The sequence below is a fragment of the Atractosteus spatula genome, chromosome 6 (assembly GCF_055471065.1).
Source record: "Atractosteus spatula isolate fAtrSpa1 chromosome 6, fAtrSpa1.hap1, whole genome shotgun sequence".
Taxonomy (NCBI): Eukaryota; Metazoa; Chordata; class Actinopteri; order Semionotiformes; family Lepisosteidae; genus Atractosteus; species Atractosteus spatula.
In genome coordinates, this window is record NC_142711.1 from 7,842,998 (window position 1) to 7,870,201 (window position 27,204).

The 27,204-nt window shown below is 38.0% G+C and overlaps 1 protein-coding gene across 1 annotated transcript; it reads left to right on the forward strand.

Moving 5' to 3' along the window:
• The first annotated feature begins 8,602 nt into the window (after positions 1 to 8,602).
• Positions 8,603 to 9,385, forward strand: msc (musculin (activated B-cell factor-1)). The gene is made up of 2 exons (XM_088919109.1): positions 8,603 to 9,055; positions 9,299 to 9,385. Exons 1-2 carry the CDS (start codon positions 8,603 to 8,605, stop codon positions 9,383 to 9,385), a joined length of 540 nt encoding a protein of 179 aa, XP_088775235.1.
• Positions 9,386 to 27,204: the final 17,819 nt, after the last annotated feature.

Genomic DNA, 27,204 nt, shown 5'->3' on the forward strand with positions numbered 1-27,204 from the left:
TACTGTAGTTTCAGTGTCATCTTATTGATGATATGCTGTTTTTAGGAGCCAATCTTGACTGACTACAACAAATGAAAACAATTTTATTTCTTTAGTGCTTGTTTGTAAGATATTCTATATGTGCATTCATGACTGTAGATGCCTCCTTAAAATCTGAATGAAATGGGAGGCTGCCACAATTTCAAAGATCACATAATTGTGTGGATGCTGGAATTTAATACTTCAGCAGATGACAAGTTCAAGGATGATCCTTTATTACTGAAGTCCAGCTGATTTTGAGTTTTCATGTGAAACAGTTTAGAGCTGCCGGATTAATGAATGTATGAGAATAGTGTCCTTGGATTAGGGTACATTCCTGTACAATGAGAAAAAGAAATGTGAGAAATATAACAAAGAAAAATCAGTGCAGTGCTGAGAAAAACTGCTGTAGTTCTCTTTTGTTCAATAAGGGCAATCTAACATATGAACTGAGAAAACAGTTACAGTATATACTCAGTTCAGTAAGGTATTCACTGTCTTTAGCACTCAATTATATACTTTTTTATCTTATTCAAACAAACTTCTTCTGTCTTTGCACTGCAAGGTTAGTGTGAGCTGTTTCTCGCATAGTACCTTGGTACAGTGAGCAGAAGTTATAACTCTATTCCAGACCACCAGGATTGACTAACAGGCAAGCTACACCTCAAACCACAGAGAGTTCAGTGGAGTCGAAGAAAACAGCAGCTGGTTAGAAATATTCAAACATTCAAGTCAATTTCTCCTCTTGTGCTAGTAGGCATTAGTAGACAATGCGATTCAGTAAAAAAACAATGCATCACTTTTGATGCATCCTTCTCTACTGCCTATTTGATTGAAATATTTTATTTTCACTGTGTGTGTATACACAGTATGTATATTTATGTAAGCTGCAGGATGTTAGTCTTAAACTCTTTAACTTAACAAGGCAGTATTTTGTTATCTGGACAAAAACATCTACCGTTAAAATTCTGACTTTAATTTCTGAAGTTTTTCTGAACATTTTAGTCAATTTATCAATTTTTGGTTAACTTTTCAGGGTCAATTTAAGCTTGACAGTTATTTAATAGCATATCTGCCAACAATAATGGCTTGTAGGCAAATTGGTGTAAAATAGGAAGTAATTTGTTGGTTAGGAATAGGAAGGTGTAAATTTTGATTGTTATTAATACACATTTATATTTATACCAAATACAGTAAATCAAATGCCTTTAAAAAAGTAGCAAGTAGCTTGATTTATAAATTATGGTCCTGTTTGTTTGGCTTTCCTCTATTGCAAAACATGACACTTTGCTCAATGTGGATATTACAAAAAAATTCTCACCATCACATTGTTTACGAAAATGATTTCAGCCACAGCCTGGTACATTGTCAACTTGGCATAGTTTACCAGTAAATGTAGCATGCATCTCAGCTGTGCTGTTAGATAATTTTTGGCAGAGGGTCATCATTGTAATAGAAATTAAAATTTCACACTGTGATACTCAAGGAATGACAACACATAGTTATTGAATTAGCTGAGAATGCTCTGGAAGTGGTTGGGAGTGGACACTATTTCTCTGTGTGAAACGACCTGCCGTCAAGACTTTAGGTTCCCTGAAATATGAATCAGCTTGTTCACATCCGTTTGAATAGTGCTTTCAGGTTAGAACATACTGTAAGAATATCTGCAAGTGAAAGAAGGCCGTATGACCCATCCAACCCATTAGGTATTTGGTAGCTAATTGATCCGAGAACCTCACCCAGGTGTTTCAAGAAGGAACCCAGGCTTCAACAACATGCCTGGGTAACTTGTTCCATACTCCCATAACTCTTTGGGTAAAGACATGACTCCTGTTCTTGGTTTTAAATGGACTTCCACGTAGTTTCCACTTGTGCCCACTGGTTGATGTTCATTTTGAAGAAGTCCACGGGAGTCCAGAAGGGTTGACTTTGCCAGAGTCTTTGAGGGTTTGCAATTCTTGTACTGTACCAAGCTGTCTTGCAATTAAAAAATCAAAGCTGGACAAACTCCTGGAAGATCACTTTTAACAGAGACAAATCCAGTTTGTTACATGCATATACAGTAGCAAATGAAATTGCCAATACAAAAAGGGCAAGGCTGACTTTAGAATCTACCCAAGAAAAAGAAGTAGGTGTTTATACCGATGGGAAGAAATAACAGAAAGGCAAAAAAAACCTATAGGGAACAAGTAATAGGTTTATTCCATGCTGAAAAAAAGAAGAAAGAAAACAACGTTTCGGCTGTGGAGCCTTCTTCAGGCGTGTCCTGAAGAAGGCTCCACGGCCGAAACGTTGTGTTTTCTTTCTTCTTTTTTTATTATTATTATTACATAGTTAGCTCTGCTCTGGAATTAGTCAAAGCCAAAGAGGTACCAGGTACAGTACATTACCAGGCTAAAAGGAATGCCCTGCACTGACAGGCTAAAAGAACTGGACCTTTTTAGTCATGTCAAGTGAAGACACTGAGGGGATCTGATTCAATCATTCAAAATGTTCAAAGTTAGGAACAAAATCAACCCACATCTTCAGAATCAACAGTGAAACAAAAAAAAAAATCAGACAGCAGTGGAAGCTATCTGGAAGTGCATTTAAAAATGAGAAAAGGTTTTGCGCAAAGGGGTGTGGGAGTATGAAACAAGAGACCCTGGCTGTCACGCCCAGTACACCTAGAGGGCGCTCTACTTCTCTCCTGTTCCTAGTTCCCTGTGATTATTCATGTCTTTCTGGTGTGTCTTGTTGTGTAGCCTATTTACTTCCTGGTTCTGCTCTGCTCCTCGCTCAGCATTGAGGTTCAGATGTCCTGAGACCCGCCTAGCACCAGGTTGCCCCACGTCCGCTACCTGAGGGCATAGGTTTCTATACGGCAATTTCCTGAACAGCTGAGCCCGGGCTAACCCCCGTCTCGCCGCTACGCATGGGGTCTTTTTCAGCCCTCCTGCCATTCCACAGTTCGTCCTTTCCGACATCCGTGACACAGGCATGTGTTGATGTTGCTGCCCTGGCTTCTCTCAAGAAATGACTGGATGAGAGCCTTGGAACAATTAGCTCCTAAGTACCACAGATACCAACTGGTCCGGACGGCCTCCTCTTGGTCCAAATTTGTATTCTTGCATCTCATGCACAGTCGAATCAACTGTTGCTGGCTGAATGGTCCCAAACCACTATGGACAGATGTGAAAAAGCATTGGAATCAAAGATGTGATTTGTTGCTGCTATAAAATTAACCTTTTATTTTTTTTCTCTTTTGAATAAGAAACTAATGCTAAAAAAAGTGAAAGTAAAAATGAAGACACCTCTACATTTTTAAGTTTATAGTCACACGATTTTTAATAAACCAGATTCTTCCCAAACATTTCCTTTTAACATAGTATATGTAGGTGGAAAAAAAACATTTAAATTGATAAAATGCATGTCAATGACTATGAATTTAGAAGAACTTGTCTTTTACCCTCTTCAATCTTGCTAAACTATCCTTGCTGTTCCTAATATTTAACAGGCATTTTCCTTCAATGTCTGAGTACCATCAGGGTACTTTTGAAGTTGTAAAGACTGTGCAGAAAACACAATTAACCCTTAGTTGCAGTTTTCACCTCAGTCTTTCATAGAGCTTCTCAACTTGGTCCTAAGATAAAGGAAATCAGAACAAGCAGTGCACTTAAAAAAAATTCCGGTTGCAGCCTGTAGTTATGGGACCTCAACATTATCAGATGTTACATACTTTTTAGGATCAAGGCACACAAGGCCATGTGCATATGGAAAATTGCAATCAACAAACCAATTATGCATCAAAATGAACTGATTTTTTCCCAACTAATCCATCCGATTAAACATTTTTAAAGGCTAAAGTGCACTCTAGCCCAAGTGGGTGATTGACAAAGTAAGCAGAATCACAGCTTTAGCACCACAGGGTATCTATTACATGAGAACTTTCTTCTGGCGCCAGGAGGTATTAAAAAGAGTTTGCTGGGCTATTCCACAGGGATGGGTGGTAAAAATGAGGGATACCTGAGCAATGCAGGCCACATTAGTGATCCCAAGGAAGTAATGAGCCTGAACAATTAATAATGACTCCCATCCTTGGGGAAATGTTTTTGGAGGAGGAGGTGGATTTGGACTTCTAAACATTGAAACCCACTCATGCATTTAGGCATGGGAATGTTGTCTCTTAATGCTCTCTCATAATGACTTATAAAGCAGCTATAATTAGATCATTGCTGCTTTCTCCTTGTGCAGGACTTTTTTTTTATCAGCCTCAAAATTCAAAAACCTTTCTCTGTGCTTTCAAGAACTCGTAGGGGATCTTAATGTAATTAAAATGATCAGTTTGATTTGGGTATTGGTAAATAATTGACATTCACCAACTGTTTTTCTACAGTTTACAGTACATTCAAAAATATAAAACTTAAATGTACAGCATGGTATGACTTCATTTACATTTTAACACAGGTCAAAGCAGTTGTTCCTTCTGGATTGGCTGTTTGAATATATGGCTAATAATTAACAGAGGATTGTCTTATGCAGACAGGCTAAAGGAACCAAATCTCTTCAATCTTGAACAAAGGCGACCAAGAGAATGCAAGACAGTACAACAGTAAAGAAAAAAGACAAATGGTTAAAATGATTAACTTACAGGGATTTTTTTAGAGGACAGAACAGGAAACACTTTTTTACATTTCTTGTGTTCTCTAGTTGTGGTTCTCTAAAATAAACTTCTCATCTAGATGGCTGAGGTCAAAACACAGGACCGTTTTTAGAAATAGTTAAATAATATTTGAGATTCGCTTAAAAACTAAACTACGAAACAAACAACATAGGCCTAGTTTGCAGCATTTCTAATGTTCATATGTTCTTAACACTTACAAAGGTACACAGAAAATATAACCTGAGTTAAATGGCCAGTGGAGTGGTACTATTATTTATTATTATTATTATTAGTAGTAGTAGTAGTAGTAGTAGTAGTAGTAGTAGTACATATTATATTTTTCCCACTTTTAAGTGAAAACAAATGTGTTTAGCCTGTTAAAATTATTGCTTTATAAGCACTGTATATACAAGACAAATAAATTTTCTAGATATTTTATATATTTATATGTTTGCGCCTGAAAATCTCAGCAGGTGTGAGCCTGGTCAGTACCTGGATGGGAGACTCCTGGGAAAGCTAAGGTTGCTACAGGAAGGTGTTAGTGGGGCCACTAGGGGGTGCTCACCCTGTGCTCTGTGTGGATCCTAATGCCCCAGTATAGTGATGGGGATGCTATACTGTAAAGATTCCTTCAGATGAGACATAAAACTGAAGGCCTGACTTTCTCTGGTCATTAAAAACCCAGAGCATTTTTAAAACTAGGGGTGTTACCCCATTGTCCTGGCTAAAATCCCCCTTGGCTCTTACCAATCATGGCCTCCTGATATCCCCATCTCTAAACTGGCTTCATCACTCTGTTCTCCTCCCCGTTGAGAGCTGGAGTGTGGTGAGTGTACTGGTGCACTATGGCTGCTGTCGCATCATCCAGGTGGGGCTGCACACTGGTGGTGGTGGAGGGGAGTCCCCATTACCTGTAAAGTGCTTTGAGTGGAGTGTCCAGAAAAGCTCTGATTATTATTATTATTAAGCCTGTAAAATAATTATGTCTTCATTCAGAATAATTGTGTGTATTATACTGTATGTGGTAGCAGCAATCGGGACCAGCCTACTGAACAAATGATTTTTTGCCTTAATATATTCATTTTGAATTCTAAATGCAAGTAGTTGTTTTGTGGGTTAAGACAATGTATCATGTTCTTTAAGGTCTTCCGACAGCTTCACGTCAAAGCCAGTTTGAGCTGAAAACTTAATTTTGCTTCTTATTTTTCATGCATTAAAAGTACAAAATGTCAGGTCACGCTGTTGATCCTCATACTAGGACTCACTGGTACATTGTCTTTTCTGAAAGACTACTGTAGGCCACCTGTTCTTCACTGTAATTTCAAGTTCCAGTTGTGTTTGAATACCCCTTGAAATCCTGAATTCAAACTTGCTTGCTTTTTCAAATTGCTAATAAAAAAAGCAATGTCATGTATCTCTCCTCTAAGTTGTACAGTAGCTCTGGGAAAGTAATGCCTCCTTCACAACAGTGATTGATAAATAACATGTTAATTAAGCATAAATAATTACATTTAGCACTGTTGCCTCACAACTTGGGTTTGATTCTGGTTGGGGCCATCTGTCTGTGCACGTTTCAGAAGAGCCTTTTCCCTAACAGAGTGTTTTCAAAAAGTGTATGGGGAGAATATCACAGAGAAGTCATGGCATGCACGATTCTAATACAATACCCTCAGGATTGTGACAGGTGTGCTCAGTTACCTGACCTTAAATACATGGACGTTTTGTGTCCCAAAAATCTGTTTTATTATTTGGGATATGTATAGTATCCATGCAGCCAGTCCATCCACTTTCTAACCCCTTCATCCAAGTCAGAGGAGCGAGGGTGTCAGAGTCTATCCTGGCAAGCAATGGATGCAAGGTGGAATACTTGCAGTGCACACACAGCTACAGACACACACACTCACACCAGAGCCAGTTTTCCCAGAAGCTAATTAACCTACCAGTACTCAATGTCTTTGGATGGGGGCAGCATACTAGGTGATGCAGTGGTTAGCATTGGGACCCTGGGTTCAAATCCATACCTGGGGTGCTATCTTCTCTGAGTTTGTGTGTTCTATAGTCACGTGCATTGCTTCCTTGCGCTTCAGCTTCCTCCCATAGTCCAAAGAAATACTAGCAGGTTAATCGGCTTTGAGGAAATTGGCCCTAGTGCAGCTGTGTCTGTGGGTGCCCTGTTATGGACTGGTTTCCTGTCCAGGGCGTGTTCTGCCTTGTGGCCTTTGCCTCCTACAGTAGGTTAGGCTCCAGCTCCCCTGCGACCCTGCATTAGATGAAGGAGGAAGAAAATAGATGGACGTCTTTGGATTATGGGAGAAAACCACAACACCTGAAGAAAAAATACAAGCACCACACAGACGGCATTTCAGTATGTCCGGAATTGAACCCAGTTCCCTACAGCGGTGTTGACTACTGCGCCAGCGTGACTTCCGCGTGTACAGTCCTCAATCGTAAACCCATACAGTATACAGAGTGGTCATCCTTTGAAAAGTGTTATTCACTTTCAATTTAGTGTATACTTATTGTTTAATAATCTGTGCCTTTTATTAAAAAAAAGAGACATTTCCGAAGATTAGCGGTGAATCGCCTTGAGGCCAGACCGGAGATAAAACGACACAGAACTGCAAGTCCGATGAAAGCAGCCGCTGTTCAAAAGTCATTCCCTTAATAAAGGCTGTCGGCACCAATCTGAGATCCTCACCGTTAAGCACAAGTGTGTAACGAGTTGAGATACAGCAGCGCGTTTTATAACGTAAACTTTGGTACCACCTGTCGGTAACAGCGATCCGGCAGGTGTTTTACAGATGCACTGTAGTCTGCACGTATTTTTTACACGCGTTTGCGTGCTTGAATTCCGAGTACTTTAACACAAAAGGATTTGATCTCTATTGTACGCGTCCCTGAATTGAACACACTATAACCCCATCTCATGTGACGTTCAAACTTCTTGTGAGCCACTAGTTTACAAATGCTTAAAATATCATACTTAAAACTAAAAGGCAAACTACTTTTTTTTCCAAAAAATAAAAAGTTGAAACATTGTAACATACAGTATATACTGTAACAACAGATAAAAGGCGGACAATTTCAGTTTACAGTACATGTAAAAAAAAATCATAAATCTACAGGTCTTTCATGGTGTTGTCTACTTCATCCACATGCTAAACCATTATAAAAGTTGCTGTTTGAAGTAACGGCAGTAGTTCATTTTGTGAAATAGCGCATGTAATACATAACGTCATTGATACTTTTTGCTGTAGCGCATTGTCATAATACAGTAGTTTATTAACTCTTTCCACATTCGCCTTAGTTTTTTGTTATACTGTAGAGAGAAAACAGCACTATTACCTCAACCTTAAGCCATTAATAATGGTTGCAGAAGAAGCAATGCCATTATGCAAACACAAATAATTATAACTACCTTATAATTTATGAGGTTTATATTAAGGCGGTGGGAGTTTAAAGCCAACAGACACCGCAGAGTGGCTTTCATTGAATGTGAAACTGAGTTCCCAGTTTCGAAATAGTTAAGTTTGGAGTGGCTTCCCAAGTTGAAGGTACTGTATGCCTTGGAATATACCATAATGAAACAGAAACTAAAATGATGATGTGTTTTAAATATTCATGTCTTGAATATTGTATTTGAATATCGAAAACGTACAAAGGGTAATATACGATATTATATAAGCATGTTAAATTATTTCAGGAAGATTCGGCGTTTTAAAAAAAGTTATTTTAAACTACTGTACTGGCGCTTGACCTTAATGGTTCGGTCTGTGGAATTAAAATAAATGCTGCTGTCAAAACCAGATAAGTGTAGTTATCAAAGTTCAGAAAGAGGTCTTCCAAGAAAAGGTTCCTTCATCTATGGTCTGTTTCAAGCATATATACGTAAAAGAGTGAGATCATTTCTCTCCGGCATTTGACCACCACAGTGCTAGTGCAATGTCTACTGGCTCAGTCAGTGATACTGAGGACATTCAAGAGTTGGTTATTCATGGATTGGATCTTCACTACAGGAGCTCCGGACGGGATGGGTCTGCTAAAGTTTTGTACAATTCCGCAGAAAATTCCGAAAACGAGTCCGGTACAGACTGCAGCAACAGCGCCATGAAGAAAAAACGGGGCAGACTGGGACCCGGTAAAAGCCAGATTTCCAAAAGCCACAAGGATTGTAAGCAGTCTCAGAGAAACGCAGCCAATGCGAGGGAGAGAGCGAGGATGCGGGTGCTCAGTAAAGCCTTTTCACGGTTGAAAACCAGTCTGCCCTGGGTACCACCAGACACAAAACTCTCCAAACTGGACACGCTTCGACTGGCCTCAAGCTACATCGCACATCTCAGACAGCTCCTGCAAGAAGACAGGTATGAGAACAGCTTCGTGCATCCTGTAAGCTTGGTAAGATGCTCCTTTTATTATTATTATCATTATCGTTATTAAACTTTAGTTAATTGAATGTTGTCATTGTCTTTATTTTCCGTCATATTATGATGTTAAGCTGGTAATGCATACAGTAGTTGCACTTTTAAAAGTGCGCTTTGTTTAAAAAAGTTATTCCACATCTATTCAAAATAAAAAGACAAAAGTGCAATACAAGTACAGGGTCATATCATTCACAATGATCTGTGTTTCTTTTAACAGACGTGGCCATTTGTGGTGTCGGGGAGACCGGACTCGGAATCGAAAGATGTTCCTCCTGTATCCAGACTGTGTGGAGCTACGGCATAGAGAATCTTCACTGTTTCCTTGAGATGTTCGAGTTTATATTTGCAGACTTTTATCTGGCTGAACAATAGCACTAACGGTTAATCTTTTATTATTACTTTCTGGAGCACTTGCTTTGAAGTTTCTTGTAAGACATTAAAGTTTATGCACTGTGGAACGTCTTCGTCATTAACAATAAATCTGAAGATTAGAATCTAGGATTGTCTTCTTCAAAGAAGTTATGAGATGGAGCAACAGCTGGACTTTTTAAAGTGACTAAAATTGTAGCAATGTTTTAACAAGAATTTTATTGTAAAAAAAGCTTTTTTGTTTTACTCCAATGTACAGTAGTATTACATGTTTGAGTACTGAAAATGTATAAAATTCTACTTAAATATAATGTACTGTATATAATTATATGCATTTTATGTTGCATTGGGGAGTGAGATTTGTGTGTAATGTAAGGGGTAGACTAGGGGAGAGCTCACCCTGCTTGTACACACATTATACCTTTATCATTTATTTTCTATCTGGATGGTATGCAGATATGATATATGCTGTGTGTAATTTAACAAATTACTTCTGCTATAACTTTCCTGTTTTGTGTTTTTGTTGGCTGTTTTCTTTTCCTAGCAAAATGAAGTCCTGTCAGCACTTTATGAAGCACTCAAAGTTACGACTGCATCTGTAATTTTGATTGAATGTACAGTAATTACACAATGTCAGTTTTGTTGGATTTACAGTAATATGCAGGTTGCCTACAAGCAAACCCATAGCTAAAACGTTTCTCTGCGTGATGCTGGATACATTTAGATTGGTGGATATTTGGTGGATACCTCAGGGTAAGGGCATTGTTGTGCTTCAGTTAGTGTAGGGGTCTCCAACTCTGGTGATGGAGAGCTGCAGTATCTTCTGGGTTTTTTTCCAGTTAAGCTTTGAATGAAATTGATCAGTTACAGTACCTAGTTACAGTAGGTGCTTTACTGTACATGTCTCTGTTTATGAACCTGTAAATGAGCAGTACTGTTGTTCTCCAGTACCAGGGCTGCAGACCCCTGAGTTAATATACTGTAAGGTGTTGTTAGACGTGCTCAGTTTGTTGAGTCCTGAGTGAAACAAAGTAAACTTTGATTTATCAAAATGCACTTCGTTAGCAATCTACAGTATAGCATTTTGTTTGCCAAAATCCAGTCATTGGTATTAGATATTCAGAGATTTCTAAACTTCACTGGCTGAAAATCCCTTTTCAAAATATCATGTTAATAAAACCTACCCTTCCCCATTTCAGACTGCCATAGAAAAATCCTTGCAATATCATAGTCAGCCCCAAACGCAACTGTTTTAAGAGCTGTTGATTTATTTTAATAAATCATTTTTTAAAAATGGGCCACTGTCTGAAAACCTTTGCAATTTTGTGAGTTTCATATTAGATAAATTCTGTACACAATATTGTAACAAAACTGCTTTAACTAAGGAGGTTTTAATGTTCTCTTTCTTCTGGGGTTGTGCCATAGTTCCAGATATTCCCAAGGTGAAGGGTCTAAAGCAATTAAAAATACTTCAGTTTTCTTTTCAACAAGACGTTGGAACAAGGCAGCTGTTAAACTGTTCAGCCCCCACAGTACTGTCTCCAGGGACAGTTCAAGTAGTTTTGATTTTTTAACAGAGCCATTTTTTTCTTGTTTGTATTGAAGTACATATGATCCATCTTTTGGTTCATTACAAATTCTAATTAATTATTTTTCACAAATCCTGATTGTATTTTCAATTCCATTTATAAATATATATTTACTGTATTATTCCACACCTTTTTGTTTTTTTATTTTATTTACTTACATTAATGTAGAATGTAACATCATTCTTTCCCTGTCTTTTTTCCATATGCTTAAAATAAGACATTTGAAAAAAACGCTTGAGGTGTTATGTAATAATATTACCTTTTTTTATGCCCTTTTCATTTTTCTTAGAAAAAGCATCGGTATCAAAGATTTCTTAACGTAAACAATAGATTGTATGATTTATCTGATTATACAGATTTGGACATCTACTTTCTAAATAGTAAATCATAAGTAAATAAATTTAAAATATAATAAAAGGATAAGTCCACATTTCCTTTCACACACATTATTAGGATGTACTGTAACTCGGTAACCTTTTCGCACAGTATTGTTAGAATTTCTGCTTTCTGTTAAATGTTGACTGGAAGTACAGTAATAAGGAATTACATAACGTTACAGTTTCCTATTCATACATTTATGTAAATAAATTACAAAAATTATGAGAATTGGGTACCAGATTTACAGTTTACCATAGTAGCATCAATCAAAATCTTATAAAAACCAAGCAAAAAACACTGTCTCAATTATCTAGCATTTTATTAAGACTGAAGTATCTACAATACTCAATCTCCTGTCCAACAAGTTCACATGAACATTTTAAAATTTCAAAAGACCTGGAGCTGGAACAACTACTAATTATTTTGATTGTTGACTTGCTACAAGTTTTTTTACATTTATTTACATCTATATGTTTAAAACTACAATATTCAGGATCAGTACAATGGTCCGCACTGCTCTCTCACGTCTCTGGGTCCGGAATTGAATGGTAGCCTGTCTGTATGGAGTTTGCATGCTGTCTCCATATTTGTACAGTATGGGTATTTGTTGACTAGCCCCTATGATGGACTAGAGTGCTGTCCAAGGGGAGATTAGTCAAACTGTCAAATGGTGCCCAGTTTAATCATGTGAAATGCAGCTGCCTGTTAATTAATTACCATTTGCATTTTATTCTTATTCCATGTTCAATTTTATATTTTGCAGCATTTACCAGACTGAATAGTTTTCAATGTAAATAAATAAATCAACTATGAACAGCACGTAGTTCATGTAGCTGTTATGTGTTGAATTAATGTCTCTAAATTGTAGTGAATTCAGTGTTATATGGCCTAAATATGCAGGAGATTACCATATTTATTGCATCTCATGCAGAAAATGCCCAGCTACTTACATTAGTGAGACAGGAAGAAGACCAGCAGATTGTTTCAGACAACATGTCAGAGCAGTGAGGATCGAAGGTCTCTCCAAACCGATATTCCCCATTGATCTCTCTTATCTCGCTGCGTCCTGTCACAGGGGTTTTTTCCATTCTTGAAGTTGGGTAGCATCGCCCCCGTCCACTCAATGACAGACTAATATCCTTCTAAATCCTTTCCATTCATTTGCAGATTTTGTCTTTCTCCACCTCTTCTGCCGTTTAAAAGACCTGCTGTAGGTGCTCCACACCCGTTCCCCACTTACTCCCCACCCTGTCTCCTTTGCCTTGTTTCTTTCTCACTTTCCCTCTCTCCTTCACACCTGAAGAAGCTCCACAGTCAAAACGTCTTTTTTATTTTCTTGACCTTTCAGCATGGAATGGACCTTCACGCGTTCCTTTGCAGTCAAAGTGTGCTGACACAGCTGCCTACTCAAATTGCTTAAGTACAGTAGTATAACCATTAAGAAAATCATTGCTCTAAATTCGAACACAGTATTGCTTAGTGCAGACTACCCATCATTTAACCCATCAACACTATCAAACTTACATTTTAATAGATATTTAATTTTATTTTAGTTTTTTTTGTTATATTTGTTTTGAGCATATTTGCAGTGCAGTCACTTCCAGTGAAGGGATTTAACTAACTCTGGACTCAAACAAGAATCAGTTTAGATATTTATATGAATATACTGTACAGTACTGTACTGCTACAGTAAATTATGCTGTTATGTATAGTATCAATATGAATGTCACCAGAACAAAAAATGTATGATCACGTTACACAAACTAAAAAGAGAAGTGTCAAAAACTAATTAGGAACTATTTAATTTATAGTTAGTTAATGATTTCGGAATTTTTAATGAAACGAGCTCTTTGGATATTCAACAACTGTGATTAGTTTTATTCCTCCAAAAGGGAAAAATGAGCTTAACGGGGATAGGTGCTTCAAAAAAAAAACAATACTGTTGACTTAAACAAGCAGGCATTGTGTTGAATAAAGCTTCGAGGAAGTTTTGAGCATAGTACAAAAAATGTAAATACATTCAAACCAAAGGTGTTCCTGACAAACCTTTATGTCCTCATCTTTAAAGACAAATGAAACACAAAGCTCACACGTTCAAGAAACTTCTAAGGGTTACATTTAAGGATAATTAACCAGTTTCACGGGTTAAATTATTGCACGGTGCCTTACAAGAGGGGTCCCCAACCCTCACTCCCAGAGAGTCCCATCCGGCAGATGTAACCTCTAATCGATTGCTGAAGATCTGGGAAAATGTATTAAATTAAACAGACCTAGGAGTCATTTGGAATGCCTTTCAGCTCTTACGAATCCCCTTAATGCAACAAACTACTTGCTCAACTGACCAATAACTTACAGTAAAAGTGTTCCTAATGTTTTTAATCAGCAGGTGATTTAGGATGACCTGCTGTGTAAGGCTAACTGGACTGGGTCTCTCCTATAAAAATACAGTGTAAAAATACACGCCCAGCTAGGCAGCGGCTTACAGTACATCACACCGTAGCCACGGGGGAACGCGTTCCTCTCGGGGCACCAATTATTACACACACGTGCTCGTGTACAGATTCGCCCCTCATTCTATCAAGCCGGCTCCTCATCTAATCAACCCTGACCGTCTAGAAAAGACCTGAACCGCCATAGGGGGGGAACACGCTCTGTCATTTGAGCTCCTAGAGATGTTCTGTCATCGCGTTTCTCGGCTCTTTCGAACGAAACGTAGAGAAGACCCTGTCCGTGATTTGCAAGCCCGATTCCTGAATTGGCCCTGCCCCCTGTTCTGCCCGAAACTGCCCCGTGGTTCCTGCCTGCTCATTCGGAGCTTCTTCTCTCAAACTTTTTTTTCCCCTTCTCTCCTCGGCAATCTCCGACAGCTTCCGGGAATTGCCGAGCATCCGCAGTTGGATTGCCTGCCTGGGTACAGTAGGACGCGGTTGTCAGCCTGTGCAACCACGGCATAACAAACGGTTTATGAAAGGTACAGCTGTCATACAGCTTGCTTAGGAATAGGGCAATCCACGATGAAACCGAGTATCTGAGAGACTGCTTCTACCTCAAGTTCTTTAGCCTAAAAGTTCTAAAATGCAGTATGTACTCTGTGATGTGAGAAAAAGAAGGGAAGAAAAATGGATAACTCAGGAAAAGGTGAGAAAGATCAAGAACAAGTCATCGCAGAAAGACCGCAATATCAAATGAGTTAGCAGTCCCATCTGGTGGTAAAGACCAAAGGCAGCCAGAAAAAATGTAACACCTGTAATTTTATTCTTGCATTTCTATGTCTTATACTGTATACTATGTATACATTACTATATACTATATTTTTGTAAACGTCTTTTGTGGGAATGGGCATGTTTTTTTTTAAAGACATCCTTCTATTATAAACTGAAGGTTTTGAGCCTGTTATTTATTAAAACAATAAGAAGGCACCAGGTTTCATGGATGTTTTCAGTATAATCGTGTAAGTGTAACGGATTTCCTACAAAAAAAGTACTGTTATGATTGTGTGATGGGCTGAAACTTTGGAAAACATATTTCCATCCATCTTACTTTCCAATACTTATTTTGTCTAGTTAATAAAAGAATGGGATAATTATATAGTTAAGAGGTGTCAGGATGCCATAGGTGAGACAACCACTTAGTGGGACAATGACAAAAAGACTTAATCTGTCTGTAAATTCTGTATTGCAGCAAGGAATAATAGGCAAAAACAAGAGCACTACCAGTTTTTTTTTTATTTACTGTGAGAAAGAGGAGATGGCAAGTCAGATTAACGCACCTGATACTTTCAGTAAGAATCCACTACTATATGAAATGAAAGGTGCAGTAAAAATTATTTATTTGATTTTGAGACTCCAACAGAAGAAATAGCAGACCCAGAAACTCAGATCTACATTTAATTTTTCCATCTACAGAATCAGAAATAACATTTAGTGTTCTAAAATACTGTGGAAAGTTACACTTTTATAGGTTTTTTCCAACTACTAGACAACAAATCTGATATCATTCAGGGTTACATGCAATATTAAACAGAGTGACAGCATTACTGCAGCACCTGTAGATTTTCACAATGGAGAATATACTTTCTTACTGATGCAGAAAATGATCGTTTCATGTCAATACAATTCTAAGGGGTTATTTAAAATATATCGGTTGGAGGGACAAGTTCAGTAATTAATGGAAGCTTTATAGTTACTTTATTTCTAAGCTGTCCTGAATAGAATTTCAGCTGCTAAACCTGTAAGGACCAAGATAATGATTTCTACTGTACAATAACTGAAATGTGCAATATACTGTACAATATACAGTGAGTAGCCACAACACTCCGGGGGGGAAATTGTCCTAAACTTCACTTGGGTTCCATAAAGAGCACTGATCATACAAATGTCTAAGTAGTTTGGGAATTGTAACCCTAACTCTAGCTGGGGTTTCAACTGAGCAGTTCTGCAATCTGTCTCTGAAGTCTTCCAGTCATCAGATTTGAAAACATTCCCCAAACAAAACAGGAGTCTAAAATACTCAAAACCATTAATGACCGCTCTTGGAGCATTTTCTTCTTCAACAATCTATGTTCACGCAAAGTTTCAATCAGGTGAAAAATTGTGTTGAAAAGAGCTTGTATTTTGGACCAGTGCAGGGTTTAAAGAACCATTAAATGTAGACTGCTGTAATATTCTCTATTTGCTCTTAAAATGACAAAATTATGAGTGTTTGCCCATTAGAAGAGGGTTTCTTACAACTTTTGATCTGACTCAGTTTTGGGATACAATTAGTGAACCATGCAATATGCAAAAGAAGCAGCCACCACTCAGATTAAAAAAAAACACTGAAGATATGTGACAGAGGAGCCTGTCGCAAGGTACATATAGCACAGAAAATACAACATTCATACACCTTCCATTGAGCAGTTGCTAGATATGTTCCTGCGGGTGCACACTCAGGGCTTGACTAGTAACTGCTTTTACTTAATTTCATATACATTCACGTACATAAACATACTTAATCCCATATGCATTCATATACTTAAAAACAGGTATGAGTGAGAACTGTGGTGTGAAGGGAGAGCGCTCTCAAAATGGATGTTACTCACTGTTTGTTTGGTGTTGGTACTTCTGGGGTGGGTCAGCCTATGGTGGCCTCAGAGGGCCAAACCTAACCCTAGTTTTCGAGGGTTATTTAAGGAGATGGGAAAAACCACATACTTTGAATTAGAATTAGAATTAAATGGTTTGTTCCAGAAGGGGAGGGGCTTACAAGCTATTCAAACTGGCTCCTCAGCCTAAGAGGGGGTTGGTTGTTGGTGGTTAGGACATTAGGTAGTGTAATTGGAGATGGAGATAATTTACCTTTATTTGAATAATTAGTTTTGTTTCTTTTTTGGGGGTTTTGTTTTCTGGTGTGGGGGACTGGGAGCACTGTAAATAGACTGCACTTGTTTCTCTTGGGTGCTTTTGTGGCAGAGCCAGTCTGGTATAAAACAGACCTACTTTGGCCTTGCTCAGGCCATTGTGTGACAAGATAGGAGCAAATTATAACTGATCTTAAAGCTGATTGGAGCCCAGAAGCCGGCACTGAGTGTAAAAAAATGTCTAAGTAGTGTGAGGTTTCAGCTGAGCAGGTACACAATCGATCTCTGAAGCCCTTCATCAGACATCAGATTTGAAATGATCCTCAAATCAAAAAAATAGAATCTAAAACACTCAAAACCATTGATAAAAGCTCTTGGGAAGTAATCCTCAATAATCTATTCTCTTCCTGAAAAGTTTCAATCAGGTGAAAAATGCAGTTAAAATGGTATTAAAATGAGCATGCCTTTTGTACTACTGTAGGGGTTAGGTTTACAAAGAACCATTAAATGTTGACAGCAGCTGTACTTCTAGTTGCTTCTAGACAAAATTAAGAGTGTTTACCAATTAGAACCGGATTTTTTACAATTTGTGATCCAACTCTGTGTTGGGATGCTAAGGTGCAACATGCTACACAGGCAGCCTAAAGTCTTAGATTAGAAAATGTTCCACAAAATGAAAATGTATGAGTATAAAACAGTCAAGATCATTGAGAACAGCTCTTGGTAATTGTTCGCCTTCAAGAATAAGGGATTTCCTTAGGGAAATTTTCCATCAGCTGGAAATGCTGCAAAAATCATATTGAAAAAAGCAGTTATTTTAGGCCAGTGTAGGGTTTGCGTTCAAAGAGCCATTCAGTGTTGACTCCAGTTACACATGTTTGCACGTTAAATGACACATTTGAGAGAGTTTACCCAGCAAAACAAGTTTTCTTACAACTTTTAATCTAACTCAATTTTGGAATACAATTACTCAACGCTGCAATATACAACACAGCCAGCCAAAAGTCTCTGAAAAAAAATTGCAGATAGGACCAAAATATCACTTATCCTAAATTGCCCTTGGGAGTCAAAATCCAGCACTGGGCATAAAAAGTTTCTAAGTAGTTTGAGAATTCTAACCCTAACCCTAGCTGGGGTTTCAACAGGGCAATCCTGCATTTTGTCTCTGAAGCCCCTCCAGTTACCAGATTTCAAAAGGTTTCTTACACTAGAAAGTATGAGTCTAAAATATCAAAATCATTGAGAACAGCTCTTGGAAATTGATGGTGTTCAAGAATAAGTCTTCCTTAGGAAATTTTCCAACAGCTGGAAAACGCTGCAAAAATCATATTGAAATGAGTGGGTAGTGTAGTCTACTGTAGGGTTTACATTACAGGAATCATTCAATGTTGTCTCCAGTTACATATCTCGTTGCACATTAAATGACAAATTTAAGAGAGTTTACCCAGCAGAACAGGTTTTCTGACAACTTTTGATCTGACTCAATTTTGGAATACATATTTCTGAAAGCTGCAATATATACTTTACAACACAGGCAGCAAAACTTCTCTGAAAAAAAATGTTGCAGATTAGACCAAAATTTCACTTATCCTAAATTTCCCTTTTGACTCAAAATCCAGCACTGAGTGTAAAAAGTGTAAACAGGGCAATCCTGCACTCTGTCCCCAAAGTCCTCCAGTCATCAGATGTAAATATATTCCTCAAACCCCAAACTTATGAGTCTATAACAATCAAATCAAGAATAAGTCTTCCTTAGGCAAATATTCAATCAGCTGAAAAATGCTTTAAAACTGGTATTGAAATGAGTGGGTATTTTAGGCCAGTGTAGAGTTTGTGTTACAAGACCCATTCAATGTTGTCTCTAGCTATACAATATATCTGGTTGCACATTAAATGACAAAATTAAGAGAATTAAGGACTAGATTTTTTAAAACTTTTGATCTGACTCGCTTTTGGAATACAGGTACTGTATATAAAGAATGCTTGGCAATCAGAAAATCGCCGATATGCATGAAAAAAGATATTCTTTTATTTCCTGCATTATCCTGTAATTCAGAATTACAGGCCCAGACCTAATTTCCAAATTACTTTTGTTATGTTTCAACCAGTTTGATTTTGTATTGGATATGATGGAAATAAGTAAGAGGAAGCTGAATCCTCCAAGAAAAAAACATTTTAGTGTGGGGGGGGGGGGTCTATGTGACGTAGACAGATGCCCAACAGCAGAATCAGACCCTGCAGATTGAGGCAGGGTGCACTGCCGTCTATAATTTCAAGTTTTTTGGAGAGATATGGTGTTGGAAAAGGGTGCACTGTTTTGAACAGGTTGAGCTGCTAAACTTCAGGGATTTATAAGTTTCAGTATAAATTTATCCTTGGTACAGTGCGTTCAGAAAAGATCCCTTGTATTTTCAGTTCGTGATCTAATGTTATATCCATCTATTAACAGATTGCTGCTTAGAGCTGATAAATATTGGTGGACCCAGGAAGCATCCTGGAAATATATGGTACAAAGTGGAACTACACTCTGGATCGGATGCCAGTCGATTGCTGGTTACATACTGTACACAATTTAGAGATGCCAGTTGATCTAGCTAGCATGTCTGTGGATAGCGGGGTAAATCAGGTCAAATGCTGTGGTTGTGGTGTTTTTCTGTGCAGTGCTTCACGTATGTGTTTGTAGGGATTGTAATCTATTATGTTGTACACCAGAGGGCAGCCTTAACCTATCAAACAATTCAGTCACTACACATCCATTAAAAGTTACATTTTTAAAAATGTTCAGATAGGTGCAGGACAGCTAATTATATTAATGCCCTAAGAGAATATGTCAGTGGAAGACAGATACTGGCAAAATATATGAAAATGTATAAGATATAATAGTGGATACTAATCTGGATAGGTTACAATATTATTTTTTGCATTTTTAGTTTGCTTTCTATGCCTTTGTCACAGAGCAGTCACTATGTTACACCATGCAAATGGCTATATACATATTTGAGCTTCCTTTGTTTGTTATGTTGTTTCTATCCTTTTACCATCATCTTATCTTTTAAGTACTATTATAAAGCTATTCCAGATCATTTTCATTTTGTGCCCTGATATATGGTAAAAACCTGAGATCAGTGAAACAAAATGATGATTAGATGATTTCCTCTGCCTGCAGTGAGCAAACAGTTTTTTTTTCATTCTGCCAACATATTGTTATGTACAGTAGTAAAAAAGTCCGTTTGTTCAGTTTTAAATATTGAAGAAGGCTTTAACTTGAAGGCTTGAAGAAGGCATTGCGCAGCTTACCTGAAACGAGATGCAGCGTCTGTGAAAAATAGTGTCTCACAGCAACTAGACCCAAGTTTCTCCAAGTTCTCCTTCCATAGCACTCCGCTGCAGAGTTTACAAATAATCAGTTCTTCTTTTTCTCAACTGCATCAGTGTAACAATCTGGGTATTGGTTGGCTAGGCTGTATTCCTGAAAAACACAAGCTGCTGTAAATGGGTAAATGTACTAACTACTACAGTGGATTTGATATGCTGCATATTGAGATGCTATGGCCTTTAAAAATAGCACACAATAAAATAAAAAAATTAAGCTTTAACATACAGTATTCACCATTCATGGAGTTTTTAAACAGCAAAGCAAGAAATTGAACTTTAATCTTGCCCACTTGTTCTCTCTTACATCATTATTTAATTGTTCTCTCCTACATATCTTATTATTTATTATTACTGCATAGTTATTACATAATTATCGCTCTCCCAGAGCACTGCAGCTGAGTGTCATTCTTAAACTCTTACTCTGCACACTTGCACTGCCTCCCTGGCTCCCCTGGGTGAGAAAGAGAGGGTCCTGTCAGCCTCCAGCACATAGTCAGACTGCCATTTCCTCAGGCCGGGAAAGTAGGCCCTTTCCCTGCCCTTTCCCTGTAGCACTTTAAATATGCTTTCCCTGTAAAATTCAATGCTTCATTGCCTTCATTAGAGCTTGGCCAAACTACTGAACTCCGTTTCATGGCAGCTTTCCATTAAGATCGCTCCAAGAAGCCTCTGACACTCTGAAGGCTTACTTCAAATAACAAGAGTGGAATTTGCCATGAAGACCGACGTTTTGATTTTGAGTCAAGACCCAACTAAAGGTAGTGAAGCAAAGGGCAAAGTTCCTGTCTCGGTGAAGTCATATCTATTTGTGTACATGTCTGATTTATTTTCATAAATAATGGGTATACAGTATTCATTTTTGTAGAAAAAGGGGCAAATTTCTTATTTGTGTTAATAAGCCATAGGCCCAGATCAGTTCGAAACACTGACTGCCCTGCCAGGAGTGAATGGCAGATCCTGTGCTTTGCAATAGCTCTGTGCTTGCTTCTTTCAAATACTGAAGTGGGAACACATCCTCAGCTCCTTGCTATTTTTGTTCAGCATACTGGCTGAAGGGCACACTGAGGATTTAGTTAATGTGCAATTGTCAAATACCACAAACAGTCAATGGAATAGGCAAAAAGGTGTTTTTTTAGAAAAGCACCCTTTCCTTTCATAATGCAAGTCAAACACCACTCCTTGACTTCATTGATAAACTGTATTTTTATTTAGCACAGACAAAAGAGAATGCCTAACAAGGTAAAGAATAAATGATCTGCAGGCCAGAGGATTGAAAATGACTGCTAAACATACAGTGAGAGAGTCAATACTTAGCGTAAAATACTGTAAATATTTATATATATATACTGTTTTATTTTATATGAGCATAGTGCATAAAAACAATGCATTAAGCTTTTCCAGTATCTACATCTGTTAATATGAGATACTGTATATGTAGGTTATACTTTATACGGTAAGTATGTAGTTTACATTGATGTTTTTTTTTCCAAAATACTTTCCTAGCTTTTTTATAAATTAAAAAGATGTCAGCTCATAAAAGCTGAGTATCACAAGAAAGGATCTTTTTGGAGCATGACCTAACATTACAGTCCACTTTATGTGATTATTATTACTGTGACTAGTCCAGGTTTGCTATTTTAAATAACTTTGCACAGAATGAAAATGAAAAACAAAAACAAATCCAAAATACCATAGATACCACTTGAGAATAGGGTATTGATTTGGCTGTCTTTGTACACCTACAGTACTAAGACTGTGCTAAAGACCTACAGTAAGTACCTACAAAGACACAGAGGGCCTCAGTACAGTCAAATCTTGGCACTGTACCAGGACAAAACAGAAGGAGACCTCCACAAGGCTAGGCTTTCTAAAGGATTCATATTTCCTAAATTTCAAATTTAAGTGACATACTAGAAACTGCTTAATTGACAGTAACCTGACAAGAAAATTAAATTAGGCTACTTATATAGTCATAAAAAACTGATCAGATCAAATGTACCTACAGATGATGAAATGGTGAAGTTTTTTTCCAGATCTAAAAATGTACCCACCAACCTTTGAATGCATTAAGTGCTTGAGTCAAATAGACATTATAAAGTAAGAACCATTTAAATGAACTTTCACAACATCACAAGAATGTTTTGTGCTTTTAATGCTTCACATCTTGTTCTGTACATAACAATATACTGTGGATCAGCATCCCTAAATTGACACATGGTGGTTTTCCTAACACACTGCTGGCATTTTCACAAACCAGAAGAGGATGCAGTATTGAGAAGATATTGCACAGCATATTGCACAGTATTGTGCAAAGGCACAATAATACACAATGCCAAAAGCAAGTGTTTTCTTTTTCTTTTTTTCTCATATTTCTTACATTTATACGTTTTTATTTCTTTAAATGAAAATCCTGGCAGTTCATCTTCTTTATCAACAGAAAGCAGTACATTTCAGTGGCCCTTTCTTCTCCCTGTGCTTTATTTTCAGCCCAGACTAGTCAATAAAGTACAACACTTTCGTAATTATAGAGAGGTTATAAAAATGGTCAAGTATTAATTAAGTCATCTGCTGTAGCAGTTGAAACATATGTGCCCATTTTAAAAATGTCTTGATAAAAACAGAGAAGTTGACTCAAAAAGTGGAAGCTTACATTTCTCTGTCAGAGAGCTGTCTTGTATTACTCTGCACTTGTGGATTTGATTAAGCTGTAAAAACAAGGAAGATGTCGGAATATCTGACTTTTTTAAGCTGTTGCAGACTTTATTTAACAGATTAATTATTGAGGGAATGAAAGAGAAAATGATTAGAAATGATCATATCTTTAACACAGAAAGCTTTTAACTGTGAAAAATTACATTCTACTCTATAAACTGTTTATTTAATTTTTCCAAACATAAAAAAAACTCATCTCCTTAAAAAATATTTTTTTTCTTAAAAATCTGTTGTTGAAAATAAATTAAATGTGACTTTAAGACCTTGTGCTTATTTTTGACAAATGAGAAAAGGAAACTTGCTGCACCTTTTCAGACCACTTCAATTGAAGTTAATATTTTTTATGAACAACATATTTTTTTCAAATTTCCTATCACCATTAAAAAAACGTCCACCTAATATCATTATTGTAATTCTGATTCTATTAGGTTTTGCAATGGGTTAAGCTATAGCTGATACTTCACCACAGAAACACAAACCAAGGGACACAAATGAAACTACATGGACTTGCATTTAAAGACGAAGGCGGCACATTTTTACCTAAAGAGTTGTGGGATTATGAAACAAGCTACCCAGCCATATTGTTGAAGCCGTTACCCACGTTTCTCTCAAGAAACAGCTGGATGAGGTCCTCTTATCAATGAAGAACTAACTACCAGACAGGCCAGATGAACAAAATGGGCTCCTCTCATTCGTTCTCATCTTGTAGCCTCTGTTTCTGCCCTGCTGAGTACACCCAGAAAACTGCGGTCTTGAAGAGGTCTTCAATGTGAACTTGCTTTCTAATTAAAACACAACCAGAAGTGATGCACTTCCCTGTTGTACTGTATCTGAATACTGTCTGCCCTTTCTTTTCTCTGCTACTGTTATACCCATTCGCCCTCCTACCCATGTCAGAAAGACTCCTGGCGAGGTTCAGGGTAACCTGAAGCCCAGCCCAGAAGGGTGCAAGGCAGGGCTACACTCTGGAGGGGTCACTGGTACAGTATGTCGACACGCAGTGTTAGCTCATACAACACTGGCGTGCTGATGTAGGAATACCGTGTGACAGCAGAAAGGGGATCTTGACAGCTCACTGCCTCTTCGCAGCTGTTCTGTGAAGTGCATGATAAACAGCAGACTTGTGCCATACGTATTTGTGTAGTCTGTGCTTGCTTTGTGATATACTGTCACTGTTGCCAGTCCATCACTGGGTGCACACACACAGACACACATCAGAACAATATGGACGCACAATTCACCCTGACAAGTATGTCTTTGGAAGATGGGAAAAAACCAAGGCATTTGGAGAAAAACCGTGTCAACTCCACAGAGAGCCCCCCCCCAGGGTCAAACTAGGATCCCAGGAGCTGTGAGGCAGCAGGACCACCAGCCGCAAAACTATCATGTTATTGTCAGTTGTTCTACCACCTCTCCCCTTGTTTTTGTACTGCTGCAGCGATCAAATGACACCGGCTTTTTTCAGCATGAACCGCATCCAAGTTCAGGGCAAGGCTACCAACAGAGCTGCTAGGGCTTAATAAAGCTGCTTGTGTACTATTTTTGTAACTCCTACAGGAACCGTTTCATCATAATTCAAATAACAGTAGGAACATCTTCTCTTATGCTACTTTTGCTCAAGGTCACTCTAATACTCCTGCAAATCTTGTTCTACTTTATAGAGGGTTCTTGACGAGCTGGAGACGTGACACAGGCTTTCATTCAGGAAGATGATACAATTACAGGCCTGGAGGTGCCCCATTTTGGAGAGAATGTAGCCGCTTTGTCATTTGTTTGTGATGTGATAGAAAGGTCAGGTTAAAGACTAAGACTGACAAAATGGCATGCAGGCATACAGCCCAGGGCCCTTTCTTTGACTTCAGGGAGAAACTGACGGCTTGTACACTAGCTGATGTTTGTCCACAGTGCTGTTTTTGTGTTGTTTTGATTAAGGTGTAATAGCATCAGACGGGTAACAGATAGTTTCTCTTCAGGAGGCCCAAACTCCTCTCAGCTGTGTCTGTAAGGAAAGCTGTGTGAGGCTGTGTAACCTTCCACCGACTGCACTATCAATAAAGGACAAAAGAGGAAGAGGTAAGGATTGTCAGGAGGAAATTAATTATCAACAGCTGTTTCTTTCCAAAGAGGTTTTCATGCTCTAACATAGTCAATGCTATTTGAACAACCGTGAAAAAAAAAGTTTTTGTTTTCCTAAGAAACAAGTTAAAGCAACAAATATTGAATACAGAGATGATACGTTTTTTTCTGCTCTTAAATGTTCTTTAAGCAGCTATGTTTGTTTTTTAGATTTATATGTACATTTTGAAGTATTAATACAGGCTATGATCTTCTAACTTCCAAAAGGTTTAGATGATGTGTGATAAAAGTCTTTAGCGTTGCTAATTGATTTATGAAAATTTCATGAAAATGCAGATTTTTTCCCCCATGCCCAGATCCCAAGGTTGAAAACATTACTTGAATGGGTTCGATTCCCATTTCTGATGACAACTGAGCTGGAAAATGACAGCTTTATATCAGTGAAAATTTTCTAGTATAATAAAACTTTGTATGTCAAGATTTGTATATCAAGTTGTTTATTGTAACAGATTGGCTATACTTGAGAGCCAGTAGGTGGCACTGTCACACCTCTACCAGAATTTCAACCAAAGAGCCTGTTGTGAACTGAGGTCCTCACTACATAGTCATTAAAGATCCCATAGCACTTTTCAAAAGAGTAGCAGTGTTAACCGGGTGGATTGGTTAACTTCCACTAGGAATATTAGTGCAATCTGGCGTCCCAGATATTTCCCCTTAACTCAATCGGTGGAGCAATTTCTCATTTCTCTACCTGATCTGCTGTGAAGTAGGGCTGCTGATGCAGAATGACTTCTATGTGTTACTTAAGTGGGGGCTGCACTTCATGGGTGGGTGAAGTGACTCCCTGCTATGTGTAAGACATGGAGATCCTGTGTAGTGAAATCCACTGTATACATTTAAGTTTTTTCAGTTTTTATTTTTGTGTTCTACCTCTGACAATTAATGGCCTGAGAACATTTGTTTTGCCTTGTCACTGAACACCATGACATCTACTGGTTCATAGATTCATGAACAAACCAAAGAAGAGATGTACATTTTGTGACCCAATTTAAATGAGAGATTTCCTATATTAAGGAAATTGAAAAAAGTGGACATTCATTCAGTCCTAGCAACGGTGTTAGCATTTGAAACTCACTGTGCCAATCTTCAAAACACATAATGTCGATTGAATCAAGCAATCTTCTTACTACAAAATGTCTTTCTTTATTTAATTTTCAAACTTAGCATTGTAAAGACTTTATTCAAGTCTATTTATAGTTCACAGTGTGTTATCAATTTCACTTAAGAAATTGCTGAGCCTTTGGCTTTTTCTCGAACATCCATACTTTACTAGTCAAGTACTTGATATTTCTAACCCAGCTCTGAAACCACAATGAAAACATTTGCCGTCATCTTTTCTGTTGCTGCAGCCAGTGACAGCCAGTCACATTTAAACTACTCATTTTGCCGAGATGAACATGTCTCTTGAAACTGGCTTACTATTAGTACACTATATTGCTTTTTTGATGTGCTTAAAACACCTTGTAGCCTGATACCTCACCGGACAGAAAAAGCTTACCTTTCGACCAAGTTAAGATCTGGGCTAGCCCTCCCAGTACTGGGCTGGGAGAACTCTGAGAGGTGATGCCTTCCTTTGTATAAGGCTTTAAACTAAAGTCCTGACTACTGAGACTTCGCATGGTGCTGTTTTTTGGGAGCAGAAGTGTTAGCCCTGGTACCATGGTTAAAAAATCAATTTATTTCTTTCCTCAATCTAGCCTACACAAAGTTTCACCTTAAATGGACGGTTGAAGGAAGTTCTCACTTCTGCTTTTCCCCTGTGTAGTGGGACTGCCAGTGCAGAACAGCTGCTGCATGTCAGCCAATGGGTGTTGAACTTTAGTAGTGTATGAACAGGAGCCTATTCTAAATGGAGAGCAAGGTGGAATCCATACATCCATTTTCTAGACTGTTTTATCCACTACAGGGTCACACACCAGCCAATTTTCCCAGAAGCTATACCAGTATGTTGTTGGACTCTGGGAGGAAACAGGAGCACCTGGATCAAACTCATGCAAATGCAGGGAGAATATACACAATTCATACAGATACTGTACAGGTAGCACCCCAGAAATTGAACCCAGGACCCCAACACTGTGAGGCTCCAATCCTAACCACTTTGCCACCATGCTGCCCACTTTTATGATGAAAAGTGATATGCAAATGGAAAAGAAGTATTATTACAGCTGTTCCCCTATAGTCATATTAGTATTAAGTTCAAGTAGGTGAACACACCCAAAGAAGGCT